At 38.0% G+C, this 16,335-nt stretch overlaps 3 protein-coding genes across 3 annotated transcripts; all 3 read left to right on the forward strand.

Moving 5' to 3' along the window:
- Positions 1–177: 177 nt before the first annotated feature.
- Positions 178–3,514, forward strand: LOC108812938 (uncharacterized). Its single transcript, XM_018585345.2, has 10 exons — positions 178–772; positions 880–1,017; positions 1,292–1,483; positions 1,679–1,816; positions 1,905–2,023; positions 2,114–2,246; positions 2,318–2,447; positions 2,534–2,613; positions 2,707–2,847; positions 2,925–3,514. The coding sequence occupies exons 1-10, from the start codon at positions 290–292 to the stop codon at positions 3,189–3,191; spliced, it is 1,821 nt and encodes a 606-aa protein (XP_018440847.2). The 5' UTR covers positions 178–289; the 3' UTR covers positions 3,192–3,514.
- Positions 3,515–5,991: 2,477 nt separating this feature from the next.
- LOC108813230 (probable phosphoglucomutase, cytoplasmic 1) lies at positions 5,992–10,424 on the forward strand. The gene is made up of 18 exons (XM_018585726.2): positions 5,992–6,173; positions 6,667–6,748; positions 6,875–6,930; positions 7,201–7,314; positions 7,445–7,507; positions 7,635–7,754; positions 7,846–7,946; positions 8,048–8,107; positions 8,223–8,322; positions 8,417–8,574; positions 8,670–8,765; positions 8,868–8,931; positions 9,020–9,101; positions 9,183–9,361; positions 9,448–9,524; positions 9,625–9,757; positions 9,887–10,003; positions 10,105–10,424. The coding sequence occupies exons 1-18, from the start codon at positions 6,096–6,098 to the stop codon at positions 10,174–10,176; spliced, it is 1,752 nt and encodes a 583-aa protein (XP_018441228.2). The 5' UTR covers positions 5,992–6,095; the 3' UTR covers positions 10,177–10,424.
- Positions 10,425–13,589: 3,165 nt separating this feature from the next.
- LOC108851634 (probable pectinesterase/pectinesterase inhibitor 6) lies at positions 13,590–15,829 on the forward strand. Its single transcript, XM_018625096.2, is given in 3 exon segments — positions 13,590–14,324; positions 14,327–14,596; positions 15,014–15,829. Coding segments are annotated over 3 exon segments (1,641 nt in total). The 5' UTR covers positions 13,590–13,618; the 3' UTR covers positions 15,679–15,829.
- Positions 15,830–16,335: the final 506 nt, after the last annotated feature.

Genomic DNA, 16,335 nt, shown 5'->3' on the forward strand with positions numbered 1-16,335 from the left:
ATAATGCGAAATAAATAATAGTATATAAAAATAATCTGTACACAATGCTCACTTTGTATTTTGTGGAAATGGCAGATTTTAACCTTGTGAAATACGAAGTTTAAAACAATTAAATTTCCTTCGATCAAAACATTTATGATCTCACTCTAACCTTATATTTATAGATCACCTCTCCTCCCTCTGGTCAATCCCGTCGTCTACTCTTTCTCTCTTGTTTCTCTTTCTTCTCGCCAGAAGAGAATTTTCGTTAAAAAAAAGAAAACCAAAAACTTTTTCGAAAAAGCTCAAAATGGATCAGATCGAGTCCGTCGTGGAGTACAATGGCTTCGAAACCACCAACGGAAACTCCCACGCCGACCACGGGTGGAAGAAAGTCGTCTACCCGAAACGCAACCGGAAGCAGAAACCGTCGGATCAGACGGCGGCGGCGACGAACGGAGCCCACGCATTATCATCCAACGGAGACAACGTCTTCCGCTCCCTCGAGGAGCAAACCGAAGATCGCCGTCGACGGATCCTCGCCGCGAGGAAGGCCGCCGACGCCTCGGAAGACTCCGATCTGGCGAGATCCAAACGCCGATCCGACGGGTACGGTTTCGACGAGGGGTACGGTTTCGACGAGAGCGACGGTGAGATCGATAAGGAGAATGCGAAGGTGGTGGTGGAGAAGGTGAAGAAGGTGAAGAAGGAGAAGAAGCCTAAGGTGACTTTAGCTGAAGCTGCTGGGAAGATTGACGCGTCGAATCTCGAAGCTTTCCTCGTCGAAGCTTCGGTATGTTGTGTTGTGTGTGTGTGATTGCATGAGAATGATTTGTGTAGATTTGGATTCGAGATCTTCTGATTGTGAAAAAAAATCGAATCTTTTTTTGTTTGTTATAGGAATCGTATGGGAGTCAGCCGGAGATTCAGATGATGAGATTTGCTGATTACTTTGGGAGAGCTCTCTCTGGAGTCTCTTCATCTCATTTCCCTTGGGTCAAGACCTTCAAGGAGTCTCCTTTGTCTAAGCTCATCGATGTGAGCTCTCTAAAAATCCTGTCTTTACAAAGATTGTTAAATCGAATTAAGTCAAAGATTCAAAGTTGTCATTGTGTTTTTTTATGTGTCTTGTCTGATCATATTGTAGTTTTCTGTTGGGTTCTGTTTTCTATTAAAAATATTGACTTTACACAGATTCAATATCGCCATTGTGTTTTTTTTTTGTGTGTTTTGTCTTATCACATTGTAGAGTTCTGTTGGGTTCTGTTTTTTTTTTTGTTTCTGAAAGTTGGAATCTTCTTGCTTCGTACAGATGCCTCTGTCTCATATCCCTGAAGCTGTTAATAAGACATCAGGGGATTGGATCAACCAACGGCCTATTCAGGCACTTGGAACGTTTGTATTGTGGGCATTGGATTGCATTCTTGCTGACTTGGCTGTACAGCAAGGAGGCGCCAAGGGTGGTAAGAAGGGCGGCGCACAACATGCTACTTCAAAGTCTCAGGTAACTGTCTTTTTTATCTGAATTGTACCAATTGATTTTGCATTTGTTTTGTAGATGCATGTATCAAACTTTATTTTATATCTTTGGTCATGTTACTCATTTCTTTATCAGTTTATAAATGTTGTTGGTCTGGTTGAAGTTTCTCTCAGTTACCGTTTACTAACATCAATATTTTTGGATTCATTTGATGGGCAGGTTGCGATATTTGTGACGGTGGCAATGGTATTGCGCAGGAAGCCTGATGCTCTAGCTAATGTATTGCCAATTTTGAGGGAGAATCCCAAGTATCAAGGACATGATAAGCTTCCAGTTACAGTTTGGATGATGGCTCAGGTGCGTTGAGATTTTATTCTCACTATTAAAGTTTATGTTAAAAGATTCTGAATTTCGCGTTAGCTTAAACTGGTAACTTATGGCACAGGCCTCTCAAGGTGATCTATCAGTAGGCTTGCTCTCGTGGGCGCACAACCTGTTACCGGTTGTTAATAGCAAGAGTTGCAACCCTCAGTCAAGAGATCTCATCCTTCAGTTGGTTGAGAGGTGAGTACTAAAGATTCTGTACGATTGTATACTGTTTTTATGTGTGCTGATTAGCTAATCTTGGTTATTGTGTTTTTTTTTTTCATCCAGGATCTTGTCCAACCCGAAGGCCAGGACCATTCTTGTAAGTGGGGCTGTTAGGAAGGGAGAGAGATTGATTCCTCCTCCTTCGTTTGAGATCTTAATGAGACTTACTTTCCCTGCATCATCCGCAAGAGTGAAGGTAATGTAAATATTTGAAATTTCAACACAATATTCATTAGAGGTTTAACTTTTATGGTTTTAACGTACCAGGCTACAGAGAGGTTTGAGGCAATATATCCCTTGTTGAAAGATGTGTCTCTCGCTGGTGCAGCTGGGAGTAAGGCAATGAAGCAAACCACTCAGCAAATATTCACTTTTGCTCTGAAAGCAGCTGGGGAAGGTAAATTGAAATGCCTACCTACCTTCCTACACGTCCTCTACAAGAGGGTGCAACTAAAATGTGTATTATGTTATGTGCTGCTACAGGGAATCCCGTATTAGCCAAGGAAGCGGCTGCAGTCGCTATCTGGGCCATAACCCAAAACGTTGATTGCTGCAAGCACTGGGTATGATTTGATTCATTCTTCTTTTGTCTCCCACATTTTTAGTGGCTGATTTTTTTTTTTGTTTTTTACTTATTGGTGTATCTGGTTTAACAGGAGAATCTCTATAACGAGAATCTGGAAGCAAGTGTTACTGTTCTCAAAAAGTTCATAGACGAGTGGAAGGAGCGTTCTGTCAAGCTGACTCCTAGTGAAACCCTCACTCTGAACAGAACAATGAAGAGCCTGAGGCTAAAGGTTTTGTAACTAGTTTTCCATCTTTTTTGTATCGATGTGCCAAGTCTGATTCAGTGATGGTTTACTAAAAAATACAGAACGAGGAAGCTCTTGCTGAAGGAGGAGCCAGTGGTGCAAGCCAGTCACTTTACAAAGATGCAGACAAATGCTGCAAGGTGATCTCCGGGAAACTATCCAGTGGGAGTGGCTACTTCAAAGGTATAGCTATCGCTGCAATTCTGGCAGCTGCAGGTGCTGCTGCTCTGTCTGCCAACCCGGATGCTATAGACGAGCTGAAGAGCCAGGTGGAATCGTTGGATCTCAGCAAATTGACTGAGTCAGTAATGACAGCTTTTAAGAACTAAAGATGAAAACACAGTTGGGGGGTGGGGGCGATGAGCAAGAGAAAGTAAGTCTCTCTCCTTATCGTTGTGGGTGTAGAGAAATGTTTGAAAAGCTCTTGTCTTTTTTATGCTCTCTGATGACAAAGTTTCTGAAACCTGACCAGAAGAATTATTAGTGGGAGGTTAGGGTGATGAGTTGTAGAAGTGGGGGGAGTTTGTTCAAACAAGTTGTAGAAGGTGTTGAGAATGTTGTTTCTAACTTGAGATAATTGCTGTTTTTATGTTCTTTTGTTTTTTTTTTCTTTTCCAGAAACAATAAAAGTTATATTTGAGTTTTGCTCTTATGTTAAGCTGGTACTCATGAAATATGTTAGCTGTTGTCCGAATATCAATTCTAAGTATTTTTTTACTGGAATTATGTTCTTAGAGCCAAAAGATAAACATAGTAATAGCTTCAGTTATTTCATAGAGGAAAGGAACAATAGAGGTATGTTGAGGCGAGTTTGTCAGTATTGTATTGTAACCTAAGCATTGGGCAGTGAGAACCAAACAGTCATTATAAGACCAGGACCTGTTCCAGTGTTAAGACGGATTGTTCTGTCTCAGAGAACCAAACAGTCATTTACTCTGAAACTAACCGGTTTGATAGAAGTTACGTTCTTGAATCATAGTGGTCTCTGGCCTACAGATTTTTCAAGAAGATGTGAGAATGATTATTGTTTATTCAGATTGTATCATGTAAGTTAGAAGACACAATAGTATATGATTGTAGCATGCGAACCACAAGAAAAACAACAGTTTACAAAAAAGAAAAGTTAAACAAGAGAGGCGATTGAAAACTCAGCGATTGTCTCCTTCCAGGCGCTCAAATCGAGACACCCGCTACGACCATGTTTTCCGACGCCGGCAGCTCCGTAGCTTGCCGGCGTCGCCGTTTCTCTCTTCCGTTGTACTCCTTTATCTCTCTTTCGCTTTGTTTTACATCCTTTCTCCAGAAATTTCTTATGCTTTTGGGATTCATGAGTTCTTCCGCCGTCGCTCTGTTCGTAAAATGTTGCAGTTGCCGTCTCCATATCATTTGGGTCCTGCTTCTCATTTGTAGCCCTCCTCCATCTCTCATGACTGCACTGACATCAGATCTAGCCCAGATTCGTTCTTCACATAAACTCCATTGGCCAGATCTGAAGGCTCCGCGACGAGCGTCACCTTCGTCGTCCTCTCGGGCGATGACCTCTCTCCCTTCAGGGATGATCTATTCTGACTGGATTTGGTGTGAGCAAGAGCTCAATATAGTTGTTCTTCATTTACCACTTGACAGATCTGTGAAGCTCTATGACTCAGAGCACCACTTCCTTTTTAATCCGGTGAGGAATCCCCCGCTAGAAGATATACAGACCAGTCTCTTCTCACCGCAATCGTTGTTCACATATGCTCTTCCTGGTATTTGCTCTCTCATGTCCAGCTTGTTAGATTTTGATAACCAGCGAGACTGTTTGGGTTCCATGACAACTCTCTGGATCCAGTACGGTAATGCTGGTGTCCGAAGTTTCTGTTTGAACTCAATTCCTGGTTACTCAGCAAATCTCGCCAAGCTCATATCTCAGGATGTTGTTATAAGGGCTAACAGCTCTTCATTGCTGGATTTAACACATTGGTGTTTGCCCGTCACTGCCGTATGCGCCCAGAAACCAGCATATCTCGTAGACTCATCTCTCTTGTGCTCTTCATGGTCAAGAACTTGTACGTATTCAGAGAGGGAAGGTGCATCAACCGAGCTTTACAAATTGGGATTAGAACTACATAGTTATCTCTCTGGTGCAGCCATTGATGTTACACACAGTTCAAGCCAAAGTCATCATCAATCATTATCTCCAACAAGTGCAAATGTCATCGCAAGATTATTTCTAAAGTGGAGTTTACCAAAGCTTGAAGATTGCAGCCCTTTAGTCTTTTATTTTCATAAAAGACTAATCAAATTTCCTCATGTCCAGGGCCATGAGAGATCCATCATCGATGATGCAGGTTCATCATCTTCTCACTCAGCGATTGTCTCCTTCGTGGTATCGGCATCGCTTCTTATTGCGGAAACTTTGGCGTTGAGAAACACCATGATCTCTGCTCGTCAGTGTGGGATTAACGCTCTCTTGATCTGCTCAGAATTTCAGATTTTCATTAACCTTGTGAAATCAAGAGGAAGACATTTAGAGATCGCTGTTCTTCTCAACGACATCCACTTACTACCAATCCTATCTGCAGTTAAATTTATGTTCATCCCTAGACTAGTTATTTATAGAGCTGACCTTTGTGGCCAAACAAGCTCTATCTCTAATGTACTAAACTTTTGATTATGAAATGAAAGTTGCTTTACAAAAAAAAAAAAAAAAAAAAAGTATATGATTGTCACGTAGGCCGCCAGATACACAAGAGCGAGACAAAATAATTATATCACACTAAATTACGCCAGAATATTCTAACAGAATATCCTGTGGATCCATCCATGCACGATTACGGAAATATACTCTTTTGGTATGTAGAATTGGATAGAATTGTATGCCTCGTATAGTTGACAAAAAATTTTTTTTTTTTTTTTTTTTTGGAATGTTACGCAAGGAAAAAGTAAATGCATAGATCCAAAAGTTAAACGGCTGAGATTTCTTATGACTGTCTTTAAAAACTGCAAAAAGAGTTAAAAAAAAAACGAAGTAAAGAAAGAGAGAAACGTTCCACTTCACTCGGTTGTGATGCCAAGGTGAAAAAGAGAGGAGCCACACGTGTCACTGTCTCGTTTAGCTTGAGCAAACTTCTTCTTTGCGTCGATCATACTCTTTCATTCTGAAACAGCTATATATATCATCACTCTCGTCTCTCTGTCTTTCTTCGGTCACTAATCCAAATCTGATCTTCTTCTCCACCTCAAAGAAGGAAATGGTATTCAAGGTCTCTCTCGTCTCAACCTCCCCTATCGATGGCCAGAAACCTGGCACCTCTGGTCTCCGTAAGAAGGTTCGTTCCTCCATCCAAAATCCTCTTCTCAACCGATCTGGATCCGATCTCTTTTAGATTTCGCCTGACTGGATTTTAAAGTGAGATTAGCATTTCGATTTAGATTTGAAATGGTACGCAACTCCGATTTTGATTTGATCTATGCATTGATCCATATGATTATGAAGAGAGCTGAATAATGGGAAAATTTGCGTAAAATCTGTGGATCTGTTTTCTCTAAATTGTTTTATTTTGATCAATTGATGATGCTCTCTGTATTCAGATCTTTACTTATTTTTGATGCTCGTGTATAAAATGATGTATAGCAAATCAAATATGAGAGTGTCAATGAAGTTTGAATTATTAATCAGTTTGAAACTCATATATGATTTAAAAACAAGTTTGGGATTTGATCGTTTTTTTTTTATTTGTCATATACCATTGCTTTGGTATTCTCTCAAGGTTAGCATCTCATCTTTTGGTATCTCTGATTGGTATTATTGTAACTGTGTAGGTGAAAGTCTTCAAGCAACCCAATTACCTACACAACTTTGTCCAATCAACTTTTAATGCTCTTACCCCTGAGAAAGTCAAAGGTTGTTATTTTTCTATTATTATTTCTACTATATTTGGTTCCTATTTGAGTGGATTCTTGGAACATATAACTGTTCCTTGTCAGATATCTGCTCATTTCAATGAGTATCTGATCGTCTTTTGTGCAGGTGCCACACTCGTGGTCTCTGGTGATGGACGCTATTACTCAAATGATGCTGTTCAGGTATAACCAATTTTTGATTACTTTCTCTTCCAAATTCGGTTGAATGTACCTCGCCATTGGATTGTGAACCTTAAGTTATCAAATTTATCAATTAGAAACAGCTAGGGAGCGTAGATGGTAAAGGTTCTGTTTGTCTTTGAAGATGATCTCTGAAACTTGCTTGGAGGTTTTTTTTTTTTTTAATTATTCTTTTAGCTCAGTTTGTTTGACCTGCTCATGTCCAAATCCGGTTCGAGATGATTCATACAAATTGATTTCCTATCTTAACAGATCATTATTAAGATGGCAGCAGCCAACGGCGTGCGACGTGTGTGGGTTGGTAAAAACACTCTGTTATCAACTCCTGCTGTATCGGCTGTGATTCGTGAAAGATCCGGACCTGATGTAAGATCTCTTTCTCTCTTCTCTTTTTTCTAGTGAAACTTTGGATTTGTGTTTTTTTTTTTAATTATTCTCCCTGGGTAAAACAATGCAATGATGGTGAAGAGAGACTAACCTCAGTCCCCGGTTACAGGGTTCAAAAGCAACGGGAGGATTTATTTTAACAGCGAGTCACAATCCTGGTGGCCCTACTGAGGTCCGTTATGTTCTTGCTTTGTATCTTTTGTCCCCTGCCCCCTTTCAGTTGAGCAGCTCGTTTAGTTCATTTTAGTAAACAATTATATATATAACTTGATAAGACTAAGAGTTGATTCCGTATACAGGATTTTGGAATCAAATACAATATGGAAAACGGAGGACCTGCTCCTGAATCAATCACTGACAAGATTTACGAGAACACTAAGACGATCAAGGAGTACCCAATAGCAGAAGATCTACCCATTGTAACTAACATTCTGAAGAATTCACTTACTTGACAACATTTATCCCATCATCTGTTTTTCACTGAAGCGTATCTGTGATTAACTGCAACAGGTTGATATATCTGCCGTTGGTGTGACCAGTTTCGAAGGACCTGAAGGAAAGTTTGATGTTGAAGTTTTTGATTCCGCAGATGACTACGTTAAATTAATGAAGTGAGTGCTAAATTTTAGAGCATGATTCCCGAATCTGCTTCCTCTCGAGTATATATGCCATCTCTGTGATCTTTCTAAAAATATTTTCTCACTCCTTTAAGGTCAATCTTTGACTTTGAATCCATCCGGAAGTTGCTTTCATCTCCAAAGTTTTCATTCTGGTATGTAGCTTGAATTGGTTCCCTAACCTTTTCTATTTGAGTTTGTGATGTATATTGCATCGCTCTTAATGTTATATTTTACACACTCTTTTTTTTTTTACACTTTTCTATGAAGCTATGATGCAATGCATGGAGTTGCTGGAGCCTATGCACATCGGATCTTTGTCGAAGAACTCGGTGCGCAAGAAAGTTCTTTGTTGAACTGCGTACCCAAGGTTTTATTTTTGTCTAACCAATAAATACTATTCCTTAAATGATCACGAAAATACATCTCCGGCCTCATATTGACCACTATACAACATTTTGTAGGAGGACTTTGGTGGAGGTCATCCCGATCCCAACCTAACCTATGCTAAGGAGCTTGTGGCACGAATGGGTTTAGGTAAATCTGACACCGGAGTTGAACCTCCAGAGTTTGGTGCCGCTGCTGATGGTGATGCAGACCGTAACATGATCCTTGGTAAAAGGTAGCTTACTAAGGCTTTTTTTAGTTAGATACATATATGGAACGGGTATATATACCAAGTACTGTTGAACTTAAAGTACCTATCCTCTTTTGCAGGTTCTTTGTAACTCCTTCTGATTCAGTTGCTATAATTGCTGCAAATGCTATTGGGGCCATACCGTACTTCAGCTCTGGTTTGAAAGGTGTTGCAAGGTATAACACACCCGGAATCTTGATTTATAGTTTTTGCAGAATTCTATGGCTCCTTTTATTATCTATTTTGTCTTAATTTTGAACTTCCACTTCTTATTTTAGGAGCATGCCGACCTCAGCTGCTCTTGACGTCGTTGCAAAAAGCTTGAATTTGAAGTTCTTTGAGGTACATGTCACCGTGCGACTTCCATCCAGCTTCTTTTCCTTCTAACTCCATCAATCAATTCACTGACTCCTATAAAATCACATATCAGGTTCCAACAGGCTGGAAGTTTTTCGGTAATCTGATGGATGCTGGAATGTGTTCTGTTTGTGGGGAAGAGAGTTTTGGAACTGGTTAGTTTCTCATTTCACACTCAAGCATCTGGTATTAACTAAAAAAAAACAAGGATTCTGAAAGATGGGGGTATTTTACAGGCTCTGATCATATCCGTGAGAAAGATGGGATTTGGGCAGTCCTTGCGTGGTTGTCCATACTTGCTCACAAGAACAAGGAAAATCTTGAGGGTGACAATAAATTGGTGACGGTTGAAGACATTGTCCGCAAACACTGGGCTACCTATGGTCGTCACTATTACACTCGTTACGACTATGAGGTAAATAGCTGCTAAGTATGGTGATTGTGCGGAGAACACGAAGAATCCTTTTTTGTGATATAACTTGAAATTTTGTCTTCCAAAAGAATGTAGATGCAGGTAAAGCTAAGGAACTGATGGAGCATTTGGTCAAACTGCAATCTTCAATCCCTGAAGTCAACAAGTACACACACACTTGCACTTTCTCTGAAATCCCTTTCACTCATCAGTTTGGTACTCTTTTTTTTTTCTCTCTAACCCTTCCTCTGTTGATGTTATTGAAGGATGGTGAAAGGAATTCGTTCGGACGTGGCGAATGTATCCAGTGCAGATGAATTCGAGTACAAAGATCCAGTTGATGGCTCCATCTCCAAGCACCAGGGAATCCGTTACTTGTTTGAAGATGGATCACGACTTGTAAGTCCTCATCTTTTTCTTTGGTTTGTTGAGCTCTTTAGGCATATCAGCTAGAACAAAGTGTTCATCAAAACATGAAAAGAAGTAAGTAATCCTCTCTTGTTCTATGATCTAAAAAATCATGTGAAGGTCTTCCGTCTATCTGGAACTGGCTCGGAAGGAGCAACCATCCGACTATACATTGAACAGTACGAGAAGGATGCTTCGAAAACCGGACGAGAGTCTCATGAAGCTCTGTCTCCTCTGGTCAGATGTTTTAAGAAAAAACTCTTCAGCACTATAATACCAAAAGGGTATATGGTCTCATTAAATACTAAATTGGTGTTTGATGTGTGTGTGATTCACAGGTGGACATAGCTCTGAAGCTGTCCAAGATGGAGGAGTTCACTGGCCGATCAGCCCCCACCGTCATAACATAAGAGAAAAGGCGGGTCAAGTGCAACGGTCTCAAATCATTCACTTCTTTGTCTGCGTGCGTCTTTTGGGGATGCTTTTCTTTCTTCTCGTTATATGATGCTATGAATAATTTAGTCTTGGGGAGGCTTTCATATTTCATGACTTATCGTGAAGCTTATACTTGGATTTGTCTTTCTCGGTTTTTGTTATTTTACATGTATTACGTACGTACGTGATTAAGATTTGTTATTGCAGTTCAATGATTTTGCAAGTTCCCTCTCATAAAATCCAATAACTCTACTTTTTTAGTCGACAAATCTAAATCTAATAACTCTATTGATACTTCAACATGGTAAGATTGGTTTTGATGCTGACCTTACTCATAGTTTTATTTAATTAAAAAGTATTATTGTAACCAAGAAGAATACATACATACGACAATCTAAATCGTTCAATTGGTTATCTAGAATGGTGGTCGACCACCGTCTCTGCATGCTTTTATTAATTCTACCACAATCCATGAACAGCCCAATTTGTACTTTCCACTAACAAAAATAAAAAAAAATGTAAGGAGAGACGTCGATCTTGAAGTCGAAAGGGAGTAAAGGATATCTGAAAGAGAAACGAATCATTCACAAAATATATTCGAGTTGCTTTCGTAATGAATATAGAAAAATTGAATAAGGAAACCAGAAGACTGGTAGAGTCGTACAAAATCCGAGTTCTCCTACCGGACCTTCCATATTTAGAATGCAGCTCCTATCACCTTTCGACTCCACTTAAGTTCACCATCCTTTACGAGAACGATCCATTTTCTCTTCTTTTTTATTTTAGTATCAAATATAGATATGATTAAACTATCGAATATTTCAAAATTCAGATCCAAGTTACTCAAACATTTTCAGATACGATGTGAATATTTGAGTGGTCGTGCATACACATGACCATGATAAAACAAAACTGGACTACAGTCGGTACAAATTTGTTATATGATCCACATGAAAATGAAACATAGTGACCATGTACAGCAATTACATAGTGTTTTGCTCTCTGTGAAGATTTAATAGTTCTTTTTCACGATAAAAAGCAATGCATACGAGAAAAGCTAGCTAGAGAGAGAATTAGCATATTTTGTTGATAAGTCAAAAAGAAAACACCAAACTCATCTAACGAACTACCACCACCCGCACTAATGTCTATCACACTCATAAGCAACACACAAAGCCTTTTGTCTCAAAGTCGCTTCTTATCACTGATCATATAACAAGTAAATTTCGTCGGTTTCTACGTAACAAACCATTCGAGCTGATTGAAAACAAACTCCCACTCCCAATAGTACACCTGATCTATCATCTCTAGCTTTCGAAACTAGTAGTCTTAGCTTGTACCCTTAATCATAGATTTAGCAGCTTCTATATACGTGCGTCATGTCGGTAAATATAGTTTTCGGTATTCCATTTTTTCGAAAACAGCAAATTTTATATTCATTTTTCTGGACTACTTTCGTAATATATATGTAAAAATGTAACTCATTCACTTTCGTTTTCAACAGTCTTCTTCGTATTTATAGTTGATTTGGATATCTTTGAATAAACCACCCAATCTTTGACAAGTTACGTAAATAAACTCTTTGTACAAAAAATATGATGGACGACCAAACAACAAGTTCTACCGCCATCTATTACTATTGTATTTTTAATTAGCGACACAGAGTATTTCCATTAGTGTGTCGTTTTTCTTTTCTTGTGTACGTATGACCATTCTTAGATATGAAATGTGACATATTATAGGATTGTAATTGTTTTCGATTGGCACTAAATGTTCATAAGCTGTATAGCCTCTATACCTACGTAGAATCATCAACTATCACCACGCATATGTAATATAATTTTGAATTTCTAAATGCTTAAAGCTGTGTAAAGGCATTTCATCGACTTTAGTTGTTTTCAGTACCAAAATGTATGTTATATTCTTTTTATTGTCAACAATGTATGTTAGAATCTAAAAACTTGTTGTATATATGACTTCCATATCTTTAGAAAAAGAAGTTAAAACACATGATTTATTGTTTTGATCTAGCTACGTGACCAAAAATTGTTTATAGATCAAAATTAATGTCGTTTTTATAGACCTAAACACATTAATTAAAGCATAAAGTTTTTCTCAAAAAAAGATTAAAGCATAAAGTAAGAAAACTTGTAACAACGAGGAAACAAATGATTTCCACAAAAGACGGATTGAATCAAACTTTCGAATACTTTAATTTGGTCAAGCTCACACGAAACTCATGTGAGTGATCAAAGTCTGAAAGCCTTGAACCTCTGATTTTGATATGTACTTAAAACACTTTCTGAGAAACACACTAGCGCTTGGTTGGTGGATTTCACATCAGAACAAATTTTTGATTTTTGTTGGTGATATGTAGTTTTTGTGGTTGGAGAAGCAGATCTAATAACTCTATTTCATCATTATTCACACAAAAATTGTATTGTACCAATATAAGCATTCTTATAGAGAAATACAAAAGATATAACTCAACATGCAATTTAATGGTCTAGTGAACACATGAAAATTTAGCTTTTCAGAAGTTACAAATTCATATTATATACAATAAATCAAAACTTTGGTAATTATCATATAGTTTCACATCATTTGCTAATTCTTGCATACTTGTTACGCTAAAATTTGAAGGATTTTTTTGTTTGTTTTTTTATTAAAAATTTCATCTCATTTTTAAATTTTAATATAGTATTTCTACAACTTTTTTTTTCATCACTTTTTCTAACTATTCATCTTCACAGTCTCTTATTATATACGATTAGTTTATTCAGATAGATATTATACTATTCTATAAAATTACTCTTTCAACTTTTATCTACTTCGTTTTTTCCTTCCTATATATTAAATTTGTTTCATAATAATCGAGTTTCTATCACCATTTGAAGTCTCAGGCTTTCTGACATTTGGCACTATGGGAAAGGTCCATGTATCTCAAACTTCTTACACATGTGGCAAACCATCAACCTCATGCACTTCCAAAATCAAAAAGATAGTTTCTTTACATGGTGTTGATACTTGAGCTTCCTTTCCTACATACCAATGGCCATAGCTAACTTAGATTCTTCAAATTTACCTTTTTATTTCATACATATGTCGAACATTGTTTTGTTTCATCTTATAAGTTATTAACTAACCACGTAGAAATGTTTCTAAATTTTATTATAAGAAAATAAACCATAACAATGTGAGGATAAAAATTGAAGTTACAAGTTTTTCTTCAAAATTCAATCATACATCACACTCTATTACGTGGTTGCATACGTGTATATGCATTTATGAGAGCTAAAGAGTATCCATTCATTTGCAGATACTTTCATACGTTTATATATAACTCTTAGTTCCTTATGAAACCACAATACACTTCATAGTCCATTAATTCTCTATTGATACTTTTCAAATCCCCAAATGGATCACAAACCTCCCAGATGTTTATACACAAAATATATTTTACCAATGATTTATGCCCTATCAATCTTTCATACCAACGCCTATTTCATAACTTCATGCAAACAAACTCCATACCCTAACGTCTGCGCTCACCACATGTCTAATTCACCTCTCAAAACTTTAGACGACCAAACCGATGGGCTCACTTTCCACGACCTTGTGGTTAGCTCCACCATGGACCAGGCCATTCACCTAAACCGCCTCGTCTCTAAGGTGAAACGGCGTCGCTCTATCCACAGACATGCCAAGTCAGCTTTGCTCGACTGCTTGGAGCTCTACGAAGATACCATAGACCAACTCAACCACTCTCGGAGTTCATATGCTCTAAACTTTTCAGCGCATGATAGACAAACCTCGTTAAGCGCTGCCATAGCTAATCAAGACACTTGCAAAAACGGGTTTAAAGATTTTAATCTAACCTCTTCCTATTCAAAATATTTCCCTATACACGTCCACAGGAATCTCACTAAATCAATAAGCAACTCTCTAGCGGTTTCAAAGGCCGCGTCTGAGGCGGTTGCCGAGAAGCGTCCAGCAAAGGCGTTCACAAAATTCAACAAGCAAGGAAGTAGCGCTGGAGGTGGTGGTGGTCGGAGATTGATGTCTTCGGACGACAAGTTTCCTTCGTGGATCTCTCTTCCCGACCGTAAACTTCTAGAAGATTCTAAACTACGGTTAAACCTGATCTTGTGGTAGCTAAAGACGGTTCGGGTCATTACACAAGTATTCAACAGGCGATAAACGCAGCAGCCAAACTTCCTAGGAGAAACAAGAGACTTGTAATATACGTTAAAGCTGGTGTTTACCGAGAAAACGTGGAGATCAAGAAATCAATCAAGGACGTGATGGTTATCGGAGACGGCATCGACTCTACCGTCGTCACCGGTAGTAGGAACGTTAAAGATGGCACGACGACGTTTCGGTCCGCAACTTTTGGTACGCCGTCCGTGCTAAATATCAAGGACCTTTTTAAAGTAGTCTTTATTGTTATCTATCTATATCGATTGTTTACACAAATATATAAATATTTTTAATAATAAATACTACTATAAACTTTTACTACCACATAAAATTACTTTTAGTTATGAATTAGCTACTAGTTATAATAATTTTTTCGCCAAGAATTATTTCATAACTTTTCAATAATTTTGATTAAATCAAAGTATACTTTCTTCTGTCAAAATATATATATTTTTAATATGTCCAAAAAAAATTCCTCTCTTTTTAACGACTAAACACATAAATGCAACAAGTATTTATTTATATAACTTTTGAACTATTATTTAGCAACATGATATATTTTTTTTGGTAAAACAAATGATATATTTTATTTCTTTTGACCTGCCGCAACAGCTGTCTCCGGCAGCGGTTTTATCGCACGAGACATAACATTCGAGAACACCGCGGGCCCGGAGAAACACCAGGCAGTGGCTCTCCGGTCAGGCTCAGATTTCGCAGTCTTCTACGGCTGTTCTTTCAAAGGCTACCAAGACACTCTCTACCTTCACTCCCGCCGTCAGTTCTTGAGAAACTGCAACGTCTACGGAACCGTCGACTTCGTCTTCGGAGACGCAACCGCAATCCTCCAAAACTGCAACATCTACGCTCGTAAACCGATGAGCGGCCAGAAAAACACTGTCACGGCTCAGTCCCGCAAAGACCCTAACGAGAACACAGGATTCGTCATCCAGAGCTCGACGGTGTCTACGGCGGCGGAGACTTACTTAGGAAGGCCGTGGAAACAGTATTCTAGGACGGTGTTCATGAAATGCAGCCTCGGAGAGATGGTGAATCCGGCGGGATGGTTGCCTTGGAGCGGTGACTTTGCTCTGAGGACTCTTTATTACGGCGAGTATGGTAACACTGGCGCAGGAGCAAGTGTCTCCGGTAGAGTTAAGTGGCCAGGTTATCATGTTTTGAAGACGGCGACGGAGGCGGGGAAGTTCACGGTGGAGAATTTCTTGGACGGGAATTATTGGATTACGGCGGCGGGAGTACCGGTCAATGCGGGGCTTTGACTTAGTGTTTTACTTGTGTTGACTTTGCATGTGTGAAGTCTTTGGTTTTTGTTGGCGTGTTGATGTTTATATGATATATATTGTCCATGTAATGGATTGGATATGGATTGTTTTCAACTTTTGAATATAGAATAAGAAAATCAGTTTAATGTGGGTTTGGTTGGAGGAATTGTTATACTATACATTTATGTTATATAAGCTTTGAAAGTTGAAATTGCAAGTGTCATTAATTAGATCATGGTTTAACTTTAGTATATTAAATTAGTCTCATTGTGATTCTACATGGATCTATGGTGCTTAATTATTTAGACTTTGTAACAGTTAAATTAAGTTTGAAAAGGTCTAATGTATATGGATACTACTTGGAGTTTTCTTGCTGCAATGTGCAAAATTAATAATTTTTAATATAATATTTATTTTATTTCAAAATAAAATATTAATTTATATTTGAACATTATTATTTTTATTTCTATTTCAACTATTTGAATAAAAAATCATAAACGTATTTTTCTAATTTTGTTTCTTTTTATTTGGTTTAAGTATTTTAATTTGATTTTATTTAAATTTTAATAAAGTTAAAATTACATTTTCTAAAATTATTATTATTAAATATATATATATATCTTGTTATCTAATTTTATATATATATATATATAT

This window comes from Raphanus sativus, chromosome 1 (genome assembly GCF_000801105.2).
Source record: "Raphanus sativus cultivar WK10039 chromosome 1, ASM80110v3, whole genome shotgun sequence".
NCBI classification, from domain to species: domain Eukaryota; kingdom Viridiplantae; phylum Streptophyta; class Magnoliopsida; order Brassicales; family Brassicaceae; genus Raphanus; species Raphanus sativus.

Bases quoted from the DNA above. Each gene is read 5' to 3' on its own strand.
- LOC108813230 (XM_018585726.2), top strand. From the start codon at position 6,096: ATGGTATTCAAGGTCTCTCTCGTCTCAACCTCCCCTATCGATGGCCAG. The intron at 9,102-9,182 runs GTTAGTTTCTCA...GGTATTTTACAG, and splicing joins GGAAGAGAGTTTTGGAACTG to GCTCTGATCATATCCGTGAG. The intron at 9,525-9,624 runs GTACACACACAC...ATGTTATTGAAG, and splicing joins TCAATCCCTGAAGTCAACAA to GATGGTGAAAGGAATTCGTT.
- LOC108812938 (XM_018585345.2), top strand. From the start codon at position 290: ATGGATCAGATCGAGTCCGTCGTGGAGTACAATGGCTTCGAAACCACC. The intron at 1,817-1,904 runs GTGCGTTGAGAT...CTTATGGCACAG, and splicing joins CAGTTTGGATGATGGCTCAG to GCCTCTCAAGGTGATCTATC. The intron at 2,614-2,706 runs GTATGATTTGAT...CTGGTTTAACAG, and splicing joins TTGATTGCTGCAAGCACTGG to GAGAATCTCTATAACGAGAA.